The sequence below is a fragment of the Nylanderia fulva genome, unplaced genomic scaffold (genome assembly GCF_048542155.1).
Source record: "Nylanderia fulva isolate GAGA-0341 unplaced genomic scaffold, ASM4854215v1 Scaffold56, whole genome shotgun sequence".
NCBI classification, from domain to species: domain Eukaryota; kingdom Metazoa; phylum Arthropoda; class Insecta; order Hymenoptera; family Formicidae; genus Nylanderia; species Nylanderia fulva.
In genome coordinates this window covers 808,645-823,330 of record NW_028190654.1, presented here as the reverse complement: position 1 = coordinate 823,330, position 14,686 = coordinate 808,645, and the positions used below count along the sequence as shown (strand labels likewise).

Here is a 14,686-nt window from a genome sequence, read left to right as displayed (position 1 = left end):
CAATTTAAACAAAGACGCTGAGTTGCTTGATAACAGTTATTTTGATATTCTTGTAAAATTAGGTGAGTCAAGCTAAAAAACATTGTTATTTACTTCGGTGCTTAGTCAGATTAGGCATTAGTCGTATCTGTCTCATAAATCCATCAACATAACTAAGTACAAAGAACAGTTTAAATATAATATAAAAAAACTGTTAATCTCAGCTCGAATTATTGTGTTACAATAAAAATAAAATCTCGACGGCAATCGGAGCCTGTGCGGATGACATGCACAAAATTAATAAATTAAAATGAGATCTCAAATCAAACTCATTAATTAAATTCTAAACGTTTCGACCCACTTCGGGTCTTCTTCAGTAGCTGCAAAATACAAAGAAACAAAAATAGAAGATAATCGGTACAATCAGAAAATTATAAAACTCGTATACATACAATCCGCAAATAAATTAAATATCATTCTCCTCCCTATTCAAACCGTCCGGTCGTCGGAGTGTCTCCCTAACGGTGACCATCGTCAGGAAGGAAGCAGAGCAGTGACTCCCTTACCAACACTAATCAACATGGTATAAATTAAACGTAGAACAATTCACAAGAATTAAAAATTAAAAACCGGGAAGAACACTCACCCCGACAGCAAAAACAGAGAGAAGACGATGCTACACGTGACACATCACTCTAACGACTGTGCGGTATTCTACCTCGACACAGTCGATACATATATACGCAAAAAACAAATATGAAAATAAAAATAAAAACAACTAAACTAATCGGCACTCATGTCAAAAGTCTAACAAAAAAACCCGGCTATGTAAAATCACAAAGCTAGATTTTGGTAAATTTTTCTATTAACAGATCAAGATTCTCGTTTAATTTATCAGTGTCGCTATGTAAATTTAAACTATTCCTCTGACGTTTTATGTGGATCATTTCGGATATCAAACGTTTACCTAAAAAAGGCTCCTCGTCTAAGACTTTTACATCCTCCCAATTAAATTCATGGTTCAATAATCTATGTTCCGATATGACTGATAATTGTGACGCGTTTCTTTTTATGTTGTTGCGATGTTCTTTCATCCTAGTTTTCAACAATCTACCCGTCTGCCCTACGTACGACGCATCACAATCCATACAATCAATTTTATAAACTACATTATTATGGAGTTTCCTTGGTAATTTATCCTTGTGTACTTTAATGAATTTACGGAGACTGTTAATAGCTGTATATGATGGAATGACATCCAAATCACGTGTAATGTCCTCGATTCTCTTCGATACATTATTAATATACGGAATATTAAAGTACGAAACTTTTTTCTGCGTTAGAATCTTGTCATTGCATATATTTGCTCTATTGTTATGCAACTTATTATTATAGCGGAAGAACAACTTTTTTAACCGCGCTTGCAATGTTTGAAATATCAAATTGAGAGGATAATTATTAGACAAAAGAACTCCAATCATAGACTCAGTTACCTTTATGGAATTTCGGATGAGATAGCCAAAAAACTCTATCTATGAGGCTGATAATGGTGCCTTTTTTATGACAGAGAGGATGCTGCGATTCAAAATTTAAATATCTACCTGAATACGTCGGCTTATGAAACAAATCAAACTCAATGCTCCCATTATTTATAATAATGGTGACATCTAAAAAATTCAATCGGTTGTCAACCCCCTCCTCCATGGTAAACTGCAATCTAGGATGGAAAGAATTGAACGTGTTTAAAACTATTTTAAGCATGGAGGGTGGGGCCGCCAACGCGATATCGTCAACATATCTAAAATAAAATGGAAATGACAATGGAATCGCAGCAATCGCTCTACTCTCCAAATCTTGCAACGTGATATCCGCAATGATCGGTGAGAGGGGGGAACCCATAGGCGTGCCAAAAGTCTGTTGATAACATACATTATTAAACATAAAATAAGTCGAGTTCATAATAAAACGAATTGCCAATAAAAATTCATCTCGTGGAATAATACACTCTTTTTCAATATACCCCCATCTGTTAATTAAACTATTAATAGCCATATCCAATGGTACGTTGGTGAACAATGATGCAACATCTAGTGAAACTAGCTTCACATCACTATCCACACATAAACCATTTAATTTGTTCACTAATTGGAAATTATCAGAAATAGCCGAATCAGGTTTCGGAATTGCCTTATATATTATCTTATGTAAAAATTTTGCCAAGTAATAAAGAGGTGTATTCCTAGATGACACGATGACACGTAAAGGGCAGTTTAAATATAATCATAAATTTGAAGAAAAATTTGATACATATGTAAGTTTATTATAATTATTCTTCTGGAAATTCAAAAAAAGTAATTTAATATGAACATTCACAGCACATCTTTAATAAAATATATTAACCACGGACCGAGCTATAAATTTTAAAAGATAGACGCCTAAAGAGATCTGACTGCCTCACTTTTCACTTACTAATGACAAACTTGAGCTGACAATTTTCTCTTCTCTTTTCTTGGAACATGGTTTGGATAATTAATTATAATTGTAACATTGCGAAACATTTTAGACAACATAGGCAATTCATTAATGTGCGAGATAATATATGCTTTTAGACATAAATGTTCTAATCTTTAGTTTTTTATTTCGTTTTCATATGTTTTATTGTTTATCTTATTAATTTATTATGTATCAAATGTAAAAGTTAAGGTATTGATAAAGACTGTTGTACAGTCGAAACGTACGCATATGGTTGTAACAACTTGTGTTATGTGGTTCTTTTTGTAATAATAAATTTTCATTTGACATCTTAAATTAATATTATATTAGCTCGTTTAGGACTTACGTTTCCGGTGCAGACGCGGTGTACACGTGGAGTGTGAGTGCGGATATTTGAGGGAGATTAGAGGGTATAGAGTGAAAGAGGAGAGGATAATGTGAGGAGGAAGAGAGAGTAAAAGTATAGTGAGAGAGAATAGTTAGAAAGAAGTCGTAGGAACAAGAGTGATAGAGAATTGGATGACAGACGATAGTGGGCAGGGAGCATAGATTGCATAGAGAGAAAGAGGGGAGCAGAAAGACAGAAAGCAGGCGCTAGGGAATAGCTAGTGAGTTTAGAAAGTAAGAAGCAAGAAGTAGAGAGATCAGAGAGAGGTGCTAAATGGGTAGAAAGGAAAACACGGAAAAAGGAGAATATAGAGAGGAAAGAGGATAGGAATTAGACTCTAAGGGTTGAGTAAATATGCTAAGCGGAAAGAAAGAAGGAAACAGGGGAGGTGAGAGAGGAGGAGTGATAGGAGTATTAGGCAAAAAAGGAAAAGAAAGAAGTGGTAGCCTAGGGAATATAGAGGATTTGTTGAAGAGAAAAAAAAGGGAGTTAGAGGAGAAGAATGGGGAGGAGAACGTAGAGATTTTTAAGAGAAGTAATAAAATAACAAGATCACCGGAGAAAGGAGGTAAAAAAGGGGAAAAGGGAGAGATTAAGAGACTGTTACAGGATATGTGGCAGGAAGTGAGGAAGATAATGGGGAAATTGAGGGAGGAGATAAAGGAGCAGGGGAAAAGGATAAGAGGAGAGATGAAGAGTTAAGCAGAAATTGTAAGGAGCAGATGGAAAGATGGAGAGAAGAGAAGAAGGAGTTAAAGGAGAACATGGAAGGTATGACGAGAAGAATAGAAGGACTGGTGAAGAAGTTAGAGGAAAAGGGGGAGGGAGAGAGAGGGAAGGGGGAGACAATAGGGTCTGAATTACAAAAAAGAGTAGGGGATATGGAAAGGAAGTGGGAAATAATAGAAAAGGAGGAAAAGAGAAAGAATATCGTCATAAAAGGCCTAGCAGTTAATGACGGCGTAGATGTATGTGTGTGTGTTAGGGGGTTGAGCGGAAGCTAAAGGGAGAAGGCCGTAAGGGCGACCCGGTGTGGAGACTCAACCCCCTAGAAATCAAGTAGATTAAGTTTAGAATAAGTTAGGCTAAGTTAGATTAAGTTTATGTTGATTTTTGTAAATAATGTTTTTGTAATTTTTCGTAAAAATGTTGATAGAAATGTATTTGTAAATTGTAACCACAAAATAAATGTTACTACTACTACTACTACTACTACTACTACTACTAACTACTACTACTACTACTACTACTACTACTACTTACGCGTGAAACACTAATTTAAAAAACAACTAATATATATCTTTTTTTTTATTACCGGTTTGTCACTTGTCCCGGGTGGAATAATAATAATAAGTCAATGGAGTTTAATTAACAAACGTATATATTTAACACCAGAATAACACCATTGATTTAACAAGACGAGGCTCTCTAGACCGATCAAAAGCTACCCGGATAAATTGTACGAACTACGAACTTCCGTACTGATCGCGCGTAAAATCCGGACGATGCGTACGCTATCAAGGTTCGTCTCACAGTGACGATTCTGCTCAATCCTCGATAATATTCCCTACCGAGTCGAGTACAAAAACATACTCGGTGTCGGTCGTATGATTTCTTCAACCAATCACGATCGACCACCGAGATGTTTGTCAGATTTCGGCAGCAACGGTAATGTCAGAAAAACTAAAGGAAAATAATTCCTTAGAATCCGAAGCAAATGTTATTTGTCCGAGGACTGGTTCTTTGAAACAAGAGTTGTAAATCAAACGAGAATTTATCTATATTGTGATCGTCTCTTTTTCGAACATCCCGCTCGCCTCGTATACCGGATAGGTAACGAAATAATTACTTCTCAAACAGATTAAAGTCCAGTCCTTCAGGGTTGAGCGATCTAGAGAGGTTTTAAGACAACATTGCAAAACAAAGAAATATGCAGTTGATTACATGATACATGGTTGAAGAAATGGTACAGATTAAGTACAATAGTTATAGATCGAAGATGATAACGGAGTATGGCGCTGACATTTGGTATCACATTGTACTTATGTTTACATAATCATAATTTGACGTCGCGACATAGTCTTATTTGAGACGGTAATCGAGCGAAATCTTCATTTCGCGGAGCGCATTAATCTAAAAGCTAATAATTCGCATTTATCGGTAGTCGACAGATCTGTGTTATTGGTCGCTTCAGAGTTGTTTTTGCGGTACGTAACGTTACAACGCGGACATGGCTATCCTTTCCTGGATGAACCGCTACTATTCGAGCGAGTTCCCATTTAGAAGGAGGAAGAAGACTATTTTTTAATAATACTAATTCGTCGATCTTTAAATCTGATTGATTCTCGCGCCATTTTTGTCGTTGCTGAAGTGTATGCAGATAATCAGCCGACCAAGATCGCCAGATCTGTTCGAGCATCGCGCGTACTTGTTGCTATCGCGAGAGACGGTCAGAGTCTATTTCTAAATTCGACTCTTCCGGTAAACTAATTAACGGGCGGCCGATTAAAAAATGGCCCGGAGTAATCGCAGAAAAATCGTTCGGATTGTCATGTAATGCGGAAATAGGTCGTGAATTTAGACACGCCTCAATCTGACACAGTAGCGTAGCGAACTCGATTTGCGACAATGTACGCGAGCCGGTTACTCTTTTAAGATGAAACTTCAATCCTTTTACGCCGGCTTCCCAGAGTCCGCCAAAATGCGGCGCGGCGGGAGGAATAAAATGCCATTTTACGTTGTCGTTGGCAACGGTGTTTTTAAGTTCAGGATCGGCGATAAGTCTTTGAAAAACGGAGTACAATTCCCTATCTACGCCCTGAAAGTTCGTGCCGTTGTCGCTGTAAATGTCTGACGGGAGGCCACGACGACTCGCGAAACGTTTGAAAGCAGCGAGGAATCCGGCAGTAGTGTAGTCGTCCACATACTCTAAGTGAACAGCCTTAGTCGCAAGGCAGATAAATACGACCACGTAATACTTTCTCGATTTTTGACCTCTTCCCACGACTGGAATTATACTCATCGGTCCCGCGTAATCGACGCCCGTATGCGTGAACGGGGGCGATGGGTTGACTCGATGAACGGGAAGATTCCCCATCAGCTGTTGCGACGGACGCGCGCGTTTGCGGACACATCTTACGCAATTATGAATGTGGGATTTGACGCTGGTGCGAGCGGAAATTATCCAATAGTTTTGTCGTAAAATTCGTAGCGTAAGTTGAGTGCCACCATGAAGGGCGGCTTTATGCGCGTGCGCGATTAATAAGTCGGAGATGCGATGCTTCGGCAAAATAATGGGATGCCGTTCGTTAAAACTCATCGGCGAGCTTTCGATCCGCCCGCCCAGGCGTATTAATTTGTCTTCTCCGAGGAAAGGACAGAGAGTCGACAAGGAGCTGGATTTCGGAATTGAACCTTTCGCATTTAAAACCTTAATTTCCGACGGAAATTGATGGAGCTGTACGTACCGAAGCCAAAAAAGGGAAGCTTCCTTGAGCTCGACAGCTGACAACTCCGTCGTTTTTGGCGCAGTAAATTCGCGTTTTAATTTTTGAATAAATCGTTTCACGAGCGCGGTAACTCGAATTAATTTCGTCCAGCTAGAAACTATATGCGGTAGCTCCCATTCCGAGGAGACTCGAGTATGACACACGGAAGAGAGTTTTATTTCAGATTCAACGATTTCTCGATTAGCGTCGGGTCGATTTTGATTATGGTTATGAATTGGCCACGCGGATTCCGTAGAACTTAACCAAGCAGGGCCGTGCCACCAGAGCGTAAAGTCCCTGAATGCAGCCGGCGATACACCTCGCGACGCACAGTCCGCGGGGTTATCGCTCGATGAGACGTGATTCCATTGCACCGAAGGGAGTTGAGTCTGGACTTCAGATACGCGATTTGCGACGAAGGTTTTCCATCGCGATGGATGGCCTTGTAACCAGGCTAAGGCGACAGACGAGTCGGTCCATCCGTATACAGGCGCTTTTTGCAAATTCAACGAATTTTGCACCCATTCGAGTAATTTGGTCAATAATACAATCGCGCTCAACTCCATTCGCGATACGCTTATTGTTTTAATTGGGGCGACTTTTGATTTAGCTGTTAATAAAACTACTGAAATTTTATTGAACGAGTGACGAATTCTCAAATAAACGACAGCAGCGTACGCGCGGGTCGACGCGTCTGCGAACCCATGTAATTTGACAGCTAAATTTTCTCGATGTCGTCCAGTTCAGCGCGGGATGCGTATTTCATTTAGTTTGGAAAATTCCGAGCAATACTTTCTCCACGGCTCTAATAACTCGGCAGATACAGGAGAATCCCAGTCATATTTTCTGATCCACAGCTCTTGGATCATTATTTTAGAGGTAATTACTATCGGAGATGCCCATCCTAATGGGTCAAAGACCTTTGCGATAAATGATAGAATGGTTCGTTTAGTATTAAAGTCGGCAGTAGGTATATCTATTTGGAAGCAAAACGAATCTTCTTGCGGTCTCCACGTGAGACCAAGTACCTTTAACTGGTCGTCTTCACCGAGTTTTCGTTCGACAGCTAATTCGTGCTCGCCAGCCGGAATATCGTCTAATAATTCGGTCGCGTTAGCAGCCCATTTGCGTAAGTAAAAACCGCCACGCGACATTAGTGACTGAAGTTGATCGCGGCTTTCTTTGAGCTCCGGAACGTCGTCGGCGCCGAATAACACGTCGTCGACGTATATAAATTCCTGAACGATGGATTGAGCTTTTGGAAATGCGTCCTTCATCGAGAGCCAATTGATTAAGAACTCGCATGGCTAAATAAGGAGCAGGAGCAGTGCCGTACGTAACCGTTAATAATCGATAGGCTTTAATAGGTTTATCATTTGCGGATCGCCAGAAAATCCGTACGAAATCCGTATCATCCGGATAAACGCGAATCTGTCGGAACATTTTTTCAATATCCGCTGTATACACGTAGCGGAATTGTCGCCATCGCAGGATAATAGAGGCTAACTCGCGTTGTAACTTAGGTCCGGTCATCAGATAATCATTTAACGTAGAGCCGTTACTAGTTTTACACGACGCGTTAAATACGACGCGAAGTTTCGTTGTACTGCTGGACTCGCGGAGCACCGGATGATGCGGGATATAAACCAGAGAAAAGCGTGGCTTATTGTCATCCGTAACGGCCTCCATATGACTCATTGTTTCATATTCCGACAAGAATTCGTTATATCGTTTGGCAAGATCGTAATTTCAATCTAGACGTTTTTCTAATTTAGAATATAGAAGCGCGGTAATTTCGTATGAAGAACCGATCTCGAGCGGAGGATCGGTTTTGAACGGTAACCGAACGATATAACGGCCGTCGTTGGCATGCGTATGACTTTCCTTAAAATGCAACTCACATTTTTGATCTTCTTCCGACAGCGGAGAGTCGGAAGAAATCTCCTCGATCTCCCAAAACTTACGGAGCAGAGAATCTATCGGAGGGTCCAGGACGCAATTTAGCGTTTGAACCGATTCTGTTCTTTGAGTAGAAGTTCCGGTGGAACCGGATAAGACCCAGCCTAGTTTAGTGAGCTGAGCCGTTGGAGTTCCGCTTGGGCCTTGCTTTACGTCATGCAGTAACAAAGCGCCGTATATGTCTGCTCCGAGGAGCAGATGAATCGGGTGATTGCTAAACAGATCGGGATCCGCGAGATTTAATCCACTTAAGTGAGGCCAAGAATCGAGAGGTTTTATTCGAGAACCCGCGTACGACGTTATTTTTTGATATACGAAAGCATTTAGAGGTAAAGAAGGTCCTTGCGTTTGACACGGCTCGAGCTTGAGCGGTACTTGCGCTTTCGCTACGCCACTGTATTGTTCACCAAAGCAATGTACCAGTAATCTCGCGCGGTAACGTTTCGTGCGCAGCGTTTGGCATGACTCCGAAATAAAACTAACGGCAGAACCCTGATCCAATAACGCACGTATTTTAAATTTACGACCTTCGACCGTGCGAAGAATCACCCACGCAGTAGCTAACAGTACATTCGGTGGATTTTTTATCGGAGCGCTAATCGTTTGAACAGAGACAACAGCGGACTTGTCGTGGGCCTCAGAGGCAGTAGCAGACGGTTGAGCGTTGAGCGTCGCATTATTCGCGACAGAATTTACATTCGTCTTTTGAGCATTAACGTCCCGGTGTAGGAGCGTATGATGCGCTCGTCGGCACACATTACATCGTTTTTGACTCGAACAATCGTTAGGGAAGTGGCCGACTTTTAGACAATTGAAGCAACATTTATTTGATCGGAGAAGCTGAATTCTCTGTTCAACTGATTTACCTTTGAAATCATCACATTGCATTAACCGATGATTGCCGGGGCAATTCAAACATTTATCGGCGGTCACGCTGTGTACAGAGGCGCGATTATAACTGCAGCGGTTAGAACCTTTAATTTTATTTTGCGAAGAATCGATATTTTTATAATGATCCGTCAACCCTCGTATTCGCAACGTCATGAAATCACGAATATTTTCGTAAGTCGGATAAGAGCTTGTTTTTCCGCGTAACAGATTCCATTCGTTACGCGTGCGTGGACTAAGTTTTTGAGAGATTATAAAAACTAACAAATCGTCCCATTGATCTACCGGTCTGCCTAAATTATCTAACGCAGCCAATGACGAGGCAACAACACCTCGCAACCTCTTAAGATCGGCAGCGGTTTCCGTTTTTATAATCGGCAGCTCTGTAAAGGCTTGAATGTGCGCAAAGATGATAGCGTATTGGTTATCGTACTCATCTACAAGTAATTTCCACGCAGCGTCGTAACTCGTGTCTGTTATCTGGATATGATTTATCAATAACGCGGCTTCGCCCGTAACACTCGCCTTTAGGTAATGTAATTTTTGAGTGTTCGATAGCGTTTCTTTAGAGGCAACAAGTGACTCGAAGATTCCGCGAAAATTTCCCCACTCCGTTAGATTACCGGAAAACTTCGGCAGAGATATACGAGGTAATTGCAACGCAATAGAGGGTTCCCGTATAGAGGTGTCGCTTACCGAGTGAGCCGCGTTCGACTCGCATCGAGTGAATTTACCGATTACATCAGCGAGATAGTCCGCGGCTTCGTGATAGACGTCCTCAACCTCGAAGAAGACCTCTGCGGTAAAGTATCCGTTCGTTCGTTGTTCCTCGGGTGATGCTGCGAGGAGAAGCCGGACGTTCAGCTGTTGACACTTCTCCCATAAGGTCTCCAGGCCTTCCAGTCGATTCTTCGCCTTGTATAAGGTGACGTTCGCCTTGCCAAGTTTTTTAAAATTGGAAAGTACTCGCTTGATTGAAGCGATCGTGGCAGATTGCTCGACGAGCAGTTCCTGCAGGTCACTCGACATAACAGCGAGAAGTAGGGCCTCAGCTGGGCATTAAAGCTTCACCAAACGCAGAGCGATTTGGTAGAGTGTTAAAGTGACGACTGACCGTCGTATTTCAGTCGGCTAAGGAGCTCGACAATCGCACTTAGGCTGTGCAAAACGCTAAAGAGCTCGTAAATAGTGCTTGAGCGCGACTCGGCGGATTACGCAGAGTGCAATTATTCAGGTTACGCGCTAAAGAACGCGATAGTCACCCTTAAATTTGCGAAGCGTTAAAGAACGCGGTAACAATACTTGAAAGTGGCACTGCGGATTACGCAGGTCACCAAGAAAAAGTTCGTGATCCACGGGGCACGATTATTTCACTTCGTTGTGTGAAGCACTAAAGAGCGCGACAACAGTTTTTTACGGTGCTGTCTTGCGGATCACGTGGAGCACACGCGTGTATGGTGTGCTGAGGAGCACAATACATTAACGTTATTAATGCGCCAGGGGCACTTTGACTGTGATAGTTTCAATCTGCACAGAAATCTTGTTCGATCACTCGCTTTTTACTTTTCCACGCGAGAAGACGTTTCCTTAAAATACCGCACGGAACTCTTCACGGCAACAGCGGAATGCGTCTTCTTGTTTACAGTCAACTTATGTACCGTGTCAGCTTCGATCACCTGATCGGTTTTCGGTTCTTTCTTGCATCACTCGCGGCAGCGGTCTCAATCACACTCGTCTATCGTTCTCTCGAAGTACTGTTTTTAGCGTGACAAGTTCCAGATCCGGCTCGAAGGACCATTTAATGTTCACCCGCCTTCGATTTACGCGTGAAACACTAATTTAAAAAACAACTAATATATATCTTTTTTTTTATTACCGGTTCGTCACTTGTCCCGGGTGGAATAATAATAATAAGTCAATGGAGTTTAATTAACAAACGTATATATTTAACACCAGAATAACACCATTGATTTAACAAGACGAAGCTCTCTAGACCGATCAAAAGCCGACCCGGATAAATTGTACGAACTACGAACTTCCGTACTGATCGCGCGTAAAATCCGGACGATGCGTACGCTATCAAGGTTCGTCTCACAGTGACGATTCTGCTCAATCCTCGATAATATTCCCTACCGAGTCGAGTACAAAAACATACTCGGTGTCGGTCGTATGATTTCTTCAACCAATCACGATCGACCACCGAGATGTTTGTCAGATTTCGGCAGCAACGGTAATGTCAGAAAAACTAAAGGAAAATAATTCCTTAGAATCCGAAGCAAATGTTATTTGTCCGAGGACTGGTTCTTTGAAACAAGAGTTGTAAATCAAACGAGAATTTATCTATATTGTGATCGTCTCTTTTTCGAACAATTATATTTTATTTTACTCTATAGAATAATTTGTGTGTATTTAATGTTCGTGATTCGAGGGTTTTTCAACTCGAATGTCGTGAACGCATGCGGCGGGTTCCGCTCCGCGAGAATGCGGGTTGAATGTGCGATGAGAGAGAAGGTGGTATAGCGTTGAGAAGGAGCGAGAGAGACAGAATGATAGTGGACTGCGACCGCGAGACTGAAGATTGAAGACGGGAGCGAGCGAGAGTAACAGATTTATAAAATGCACAATTGTTTAATCAAATTAACAAAACTGTCATTTATTCACTTTGTCCGTGTTAAGTATAATGCTGGAATCGGATCACTGACGCGACACTTAGATAGAGTTCCGCGTTCCCGTTACTAACAATAAGTCCGGCCAAGTTGTTCTAATTTTGAAGGTGCGGACGCGATCTCGATCGTATGATTTCTCGTTAGCTTCTGACAAAGAATCGGCGGGAACGCCGATTCGCTCCTCAATTTGCCCATACGAGAAGAAGCAAAACAGTTTGACCGGGAAACGCTTCAAGGTTTTTTCTGCGTGCGAAAGTCAGGATAGAATAACGAATAAACAAGAGACGTCGAAAACAAGTCAAAGGATACTTTCGCGAACGAGAATCTGACGACGAGAATCATGCCAAAATATTTAATTTTTAAGACGATAATCACAAAGGACAGCCGTTACTGCGAGGCTGATACGAATAACGCGAGTAATTTGAAACTATTGACACAATAAGCAAGATCGAACGACTTGGCGGAACGACCAATTTGAACGACATAAATTTACAGAATAGACAGACTCGAATTTAATAAACGTGTTGACGGTCCTTAACATTTAATTATTTGTAACTCTGAAGATTATTTTAATTTATGAAATATTTAGATTCATGCCAATTTGGCTAAACATAAAAAATTGTAATCGTCCAGGAAGACCGCAAGATGCGTTAGCAATTTTTTCATGAAAAAAAGCTTTAAAGGAGGAAACTTTAATCACAAATGCAAAAATAGCTTTTGTCTATCATAATGTGAAGCATGGTTTAAGTTATAATAGTTTGAATTGTGTAATCAAAATATCAACAAAATTATTCCAGATAGCTGTTGCTGCCAAAATAGCGTGTGGTTGAACTAAACCAGCTACAATTACATTTACTACTTTCTTTTTACGAGAAAAACTTATATCAGATTTGAAAGACTCATTATTTTGCAATAAGTTTAGATACATCAAACGTTGGTAACATAAAAACATTTCCATTTGCCGTACAATATTTTTACGAAAGGAGTGGAATATGTAAGAAATTATTAGATTTTTACGAAGATTTTGACGAGACATCTAAAGATATATATATAATTGTATAAAGAAATCATTGTTGTCAACAAAAATTAATTTTTCGTTGATTAGAAAACAGTATCCTTGGTTTAGATCTATAATTCCTGTGTTACCCCTTTAACCCCCTTGGTACAGAATTATATATTCTTAATATTGTTTGTTTTCGTCTTGACTGAAAATGCGGCGTTATTAAGTTACAAAGGCAGAAAGAAGTATTGTTTCGTAAGTGTCTGAATAGCTTACAATTAGTCTGACCTATGTAAGTCGCATCGCAATCGTTGCAGTTTATTTTATAGATGGCGTTAGAATTATAAGGTCGCTCATTCTTGTCCTTCTGTACTTTTATAAAATAATCGAGTTTCTTAATGCAACGGTATCTACGTCAGATTTTTTTATCGCGGATGCAACAAATTCTGAGATTGTCTTGATGTAAGAAATGACAATGTATTTTTTATTATCTTCAGTGTTATTGTTATTGATTCCTGTATTCTTCGTTCTTCCCTTATAAAGTTCATAAGTAAACAAAAACATGTAAACGCTTTAGATAGATTAAAGCTCCTGAAGGGCTTTGACCTTCGCAAGAAATTCATAAAAAATAATAATGACTTACTCATTACTAGAGCAGACAAGGGACAGTTAACAGTAATTATGAACAGAATACAAAAATAACATGCATAAATTGCTAGACGATGTAACAACTCATAAAAAAATTAAGTAAGACCCCATCAAATCGGTGAAAGCAAATATTAACATTTTGGTTAAAAGTTGACATGATGGTAGTATCATAGATGATAGGTATGTACTACCGACTGAATAATACTTGTGGCAATCTTCCCAGATGTTATGATTTGCCTAAAGTACACAAGAAAGACCATTCTCTATATATTATAATCTCGTCGGTGGGTAGCACAACGTACAATTTAGCTCTTTAGCTATATGAAATTTTACGTGAATCTTTACCAAAACCTGCATCTTTTGTTAAGGATAGTTGGACTTTTGCGAAAATAATTAGACAAATGAGGAGTAGTATCAATGATATGTTATTCTCACTTGATGTAACGTCTTTATTTACGAACATCCCCAAAGATTTGGCTTTGAAAGCAATTGAGAAAAGATGGAGTTTTATCACACCTTACACAGACTTAACTTTACAACAATTCTTACACACTTTGACTGTTGTCTTTGACTTGACGAGTTTTAGTTTCGATGGAGAGTACTATGAACAAATTTACGGATGTCTAATGGGGTCCCTCTTATCACCAATTATGGCTGATATGGTTATGGATGACCTTAAAGTATGAATAATTTGGACTTTTAATTATAAGATTAACACCATCAAAAGTATATTAGATCAAGCAATTTTATTATCAGATGTTAAGTTCCATGAAAATAATATTAAAATAATTAGAGAATTGTTAAAAAGATCTTAGTTAACAATGGTTTTCCGAAACAACTTGTAAATACACATGTACAGAGGAATAAAGACATTGAAATTCAGAAATATGTCGGAAAGTGATATTAAGCGACTTAAGGAAAAGTTTGATACGAAATCCACTATGTCCTTGCCTTATGTAAAAAATTTGAGCAAGAATTTAAACATAGCTTTGAACAAGGTTGGCATCAAAGTCGTACACACCATCCCGAAAAGTCTTAATAGTTTAATTATCAGAGGCAAGGACAGGTTGGACATCGGCAGTAAAACAGACGTAGTATATAAGTTAAAATGTAACAACTGTGAAGCAACATATACGGGACAAACGAAGAGACAATTAGCTACACGTGTTAAAGAACA

General features: G+C 39.9%; 2 protein-coding genes across 2 annotated transcripts; both read right to left on the bottom strand.

Annotated features, from left to right (window-relative positions):
• Nucleotides 1–7,091: 7,091 nt before the first annotated feature.
• Nucleotides 7,092–8,046, bottom strand: LOC114936337 (uncharacterized). Its single transcript, XM_029309511.1, has 2 exons — nt 7,750–8,046; nt 7,092–7,655 (listed from the first exon to the last, which is right to left on the bottom strand). Exons 1-2 carry the CDS (start codon nt 8,044–8,046, stop codon nt 7,092–7,094), a joined length of 861 nt encoding a protein of 286 aa, XP_029165344.1.
• Nucleotides 8,047–8,097: 51 nt separating this feature from the next.
• LOC114936338 (uncharacterized) lies at nt 8,098–10,224 on the bottom strand. The gene has a single exon (XM_029309512.1). The coding sequence runs from the start codon at nt 10,222–10,224 to the stop codon at nt 8,098–8,100; it is 2,127 nt and encodes a 708-aa protein (XP_029165345.1).
• Between the last annotated feature and the right edge of the window lie 4,462 nt (nt 10,225–14,686).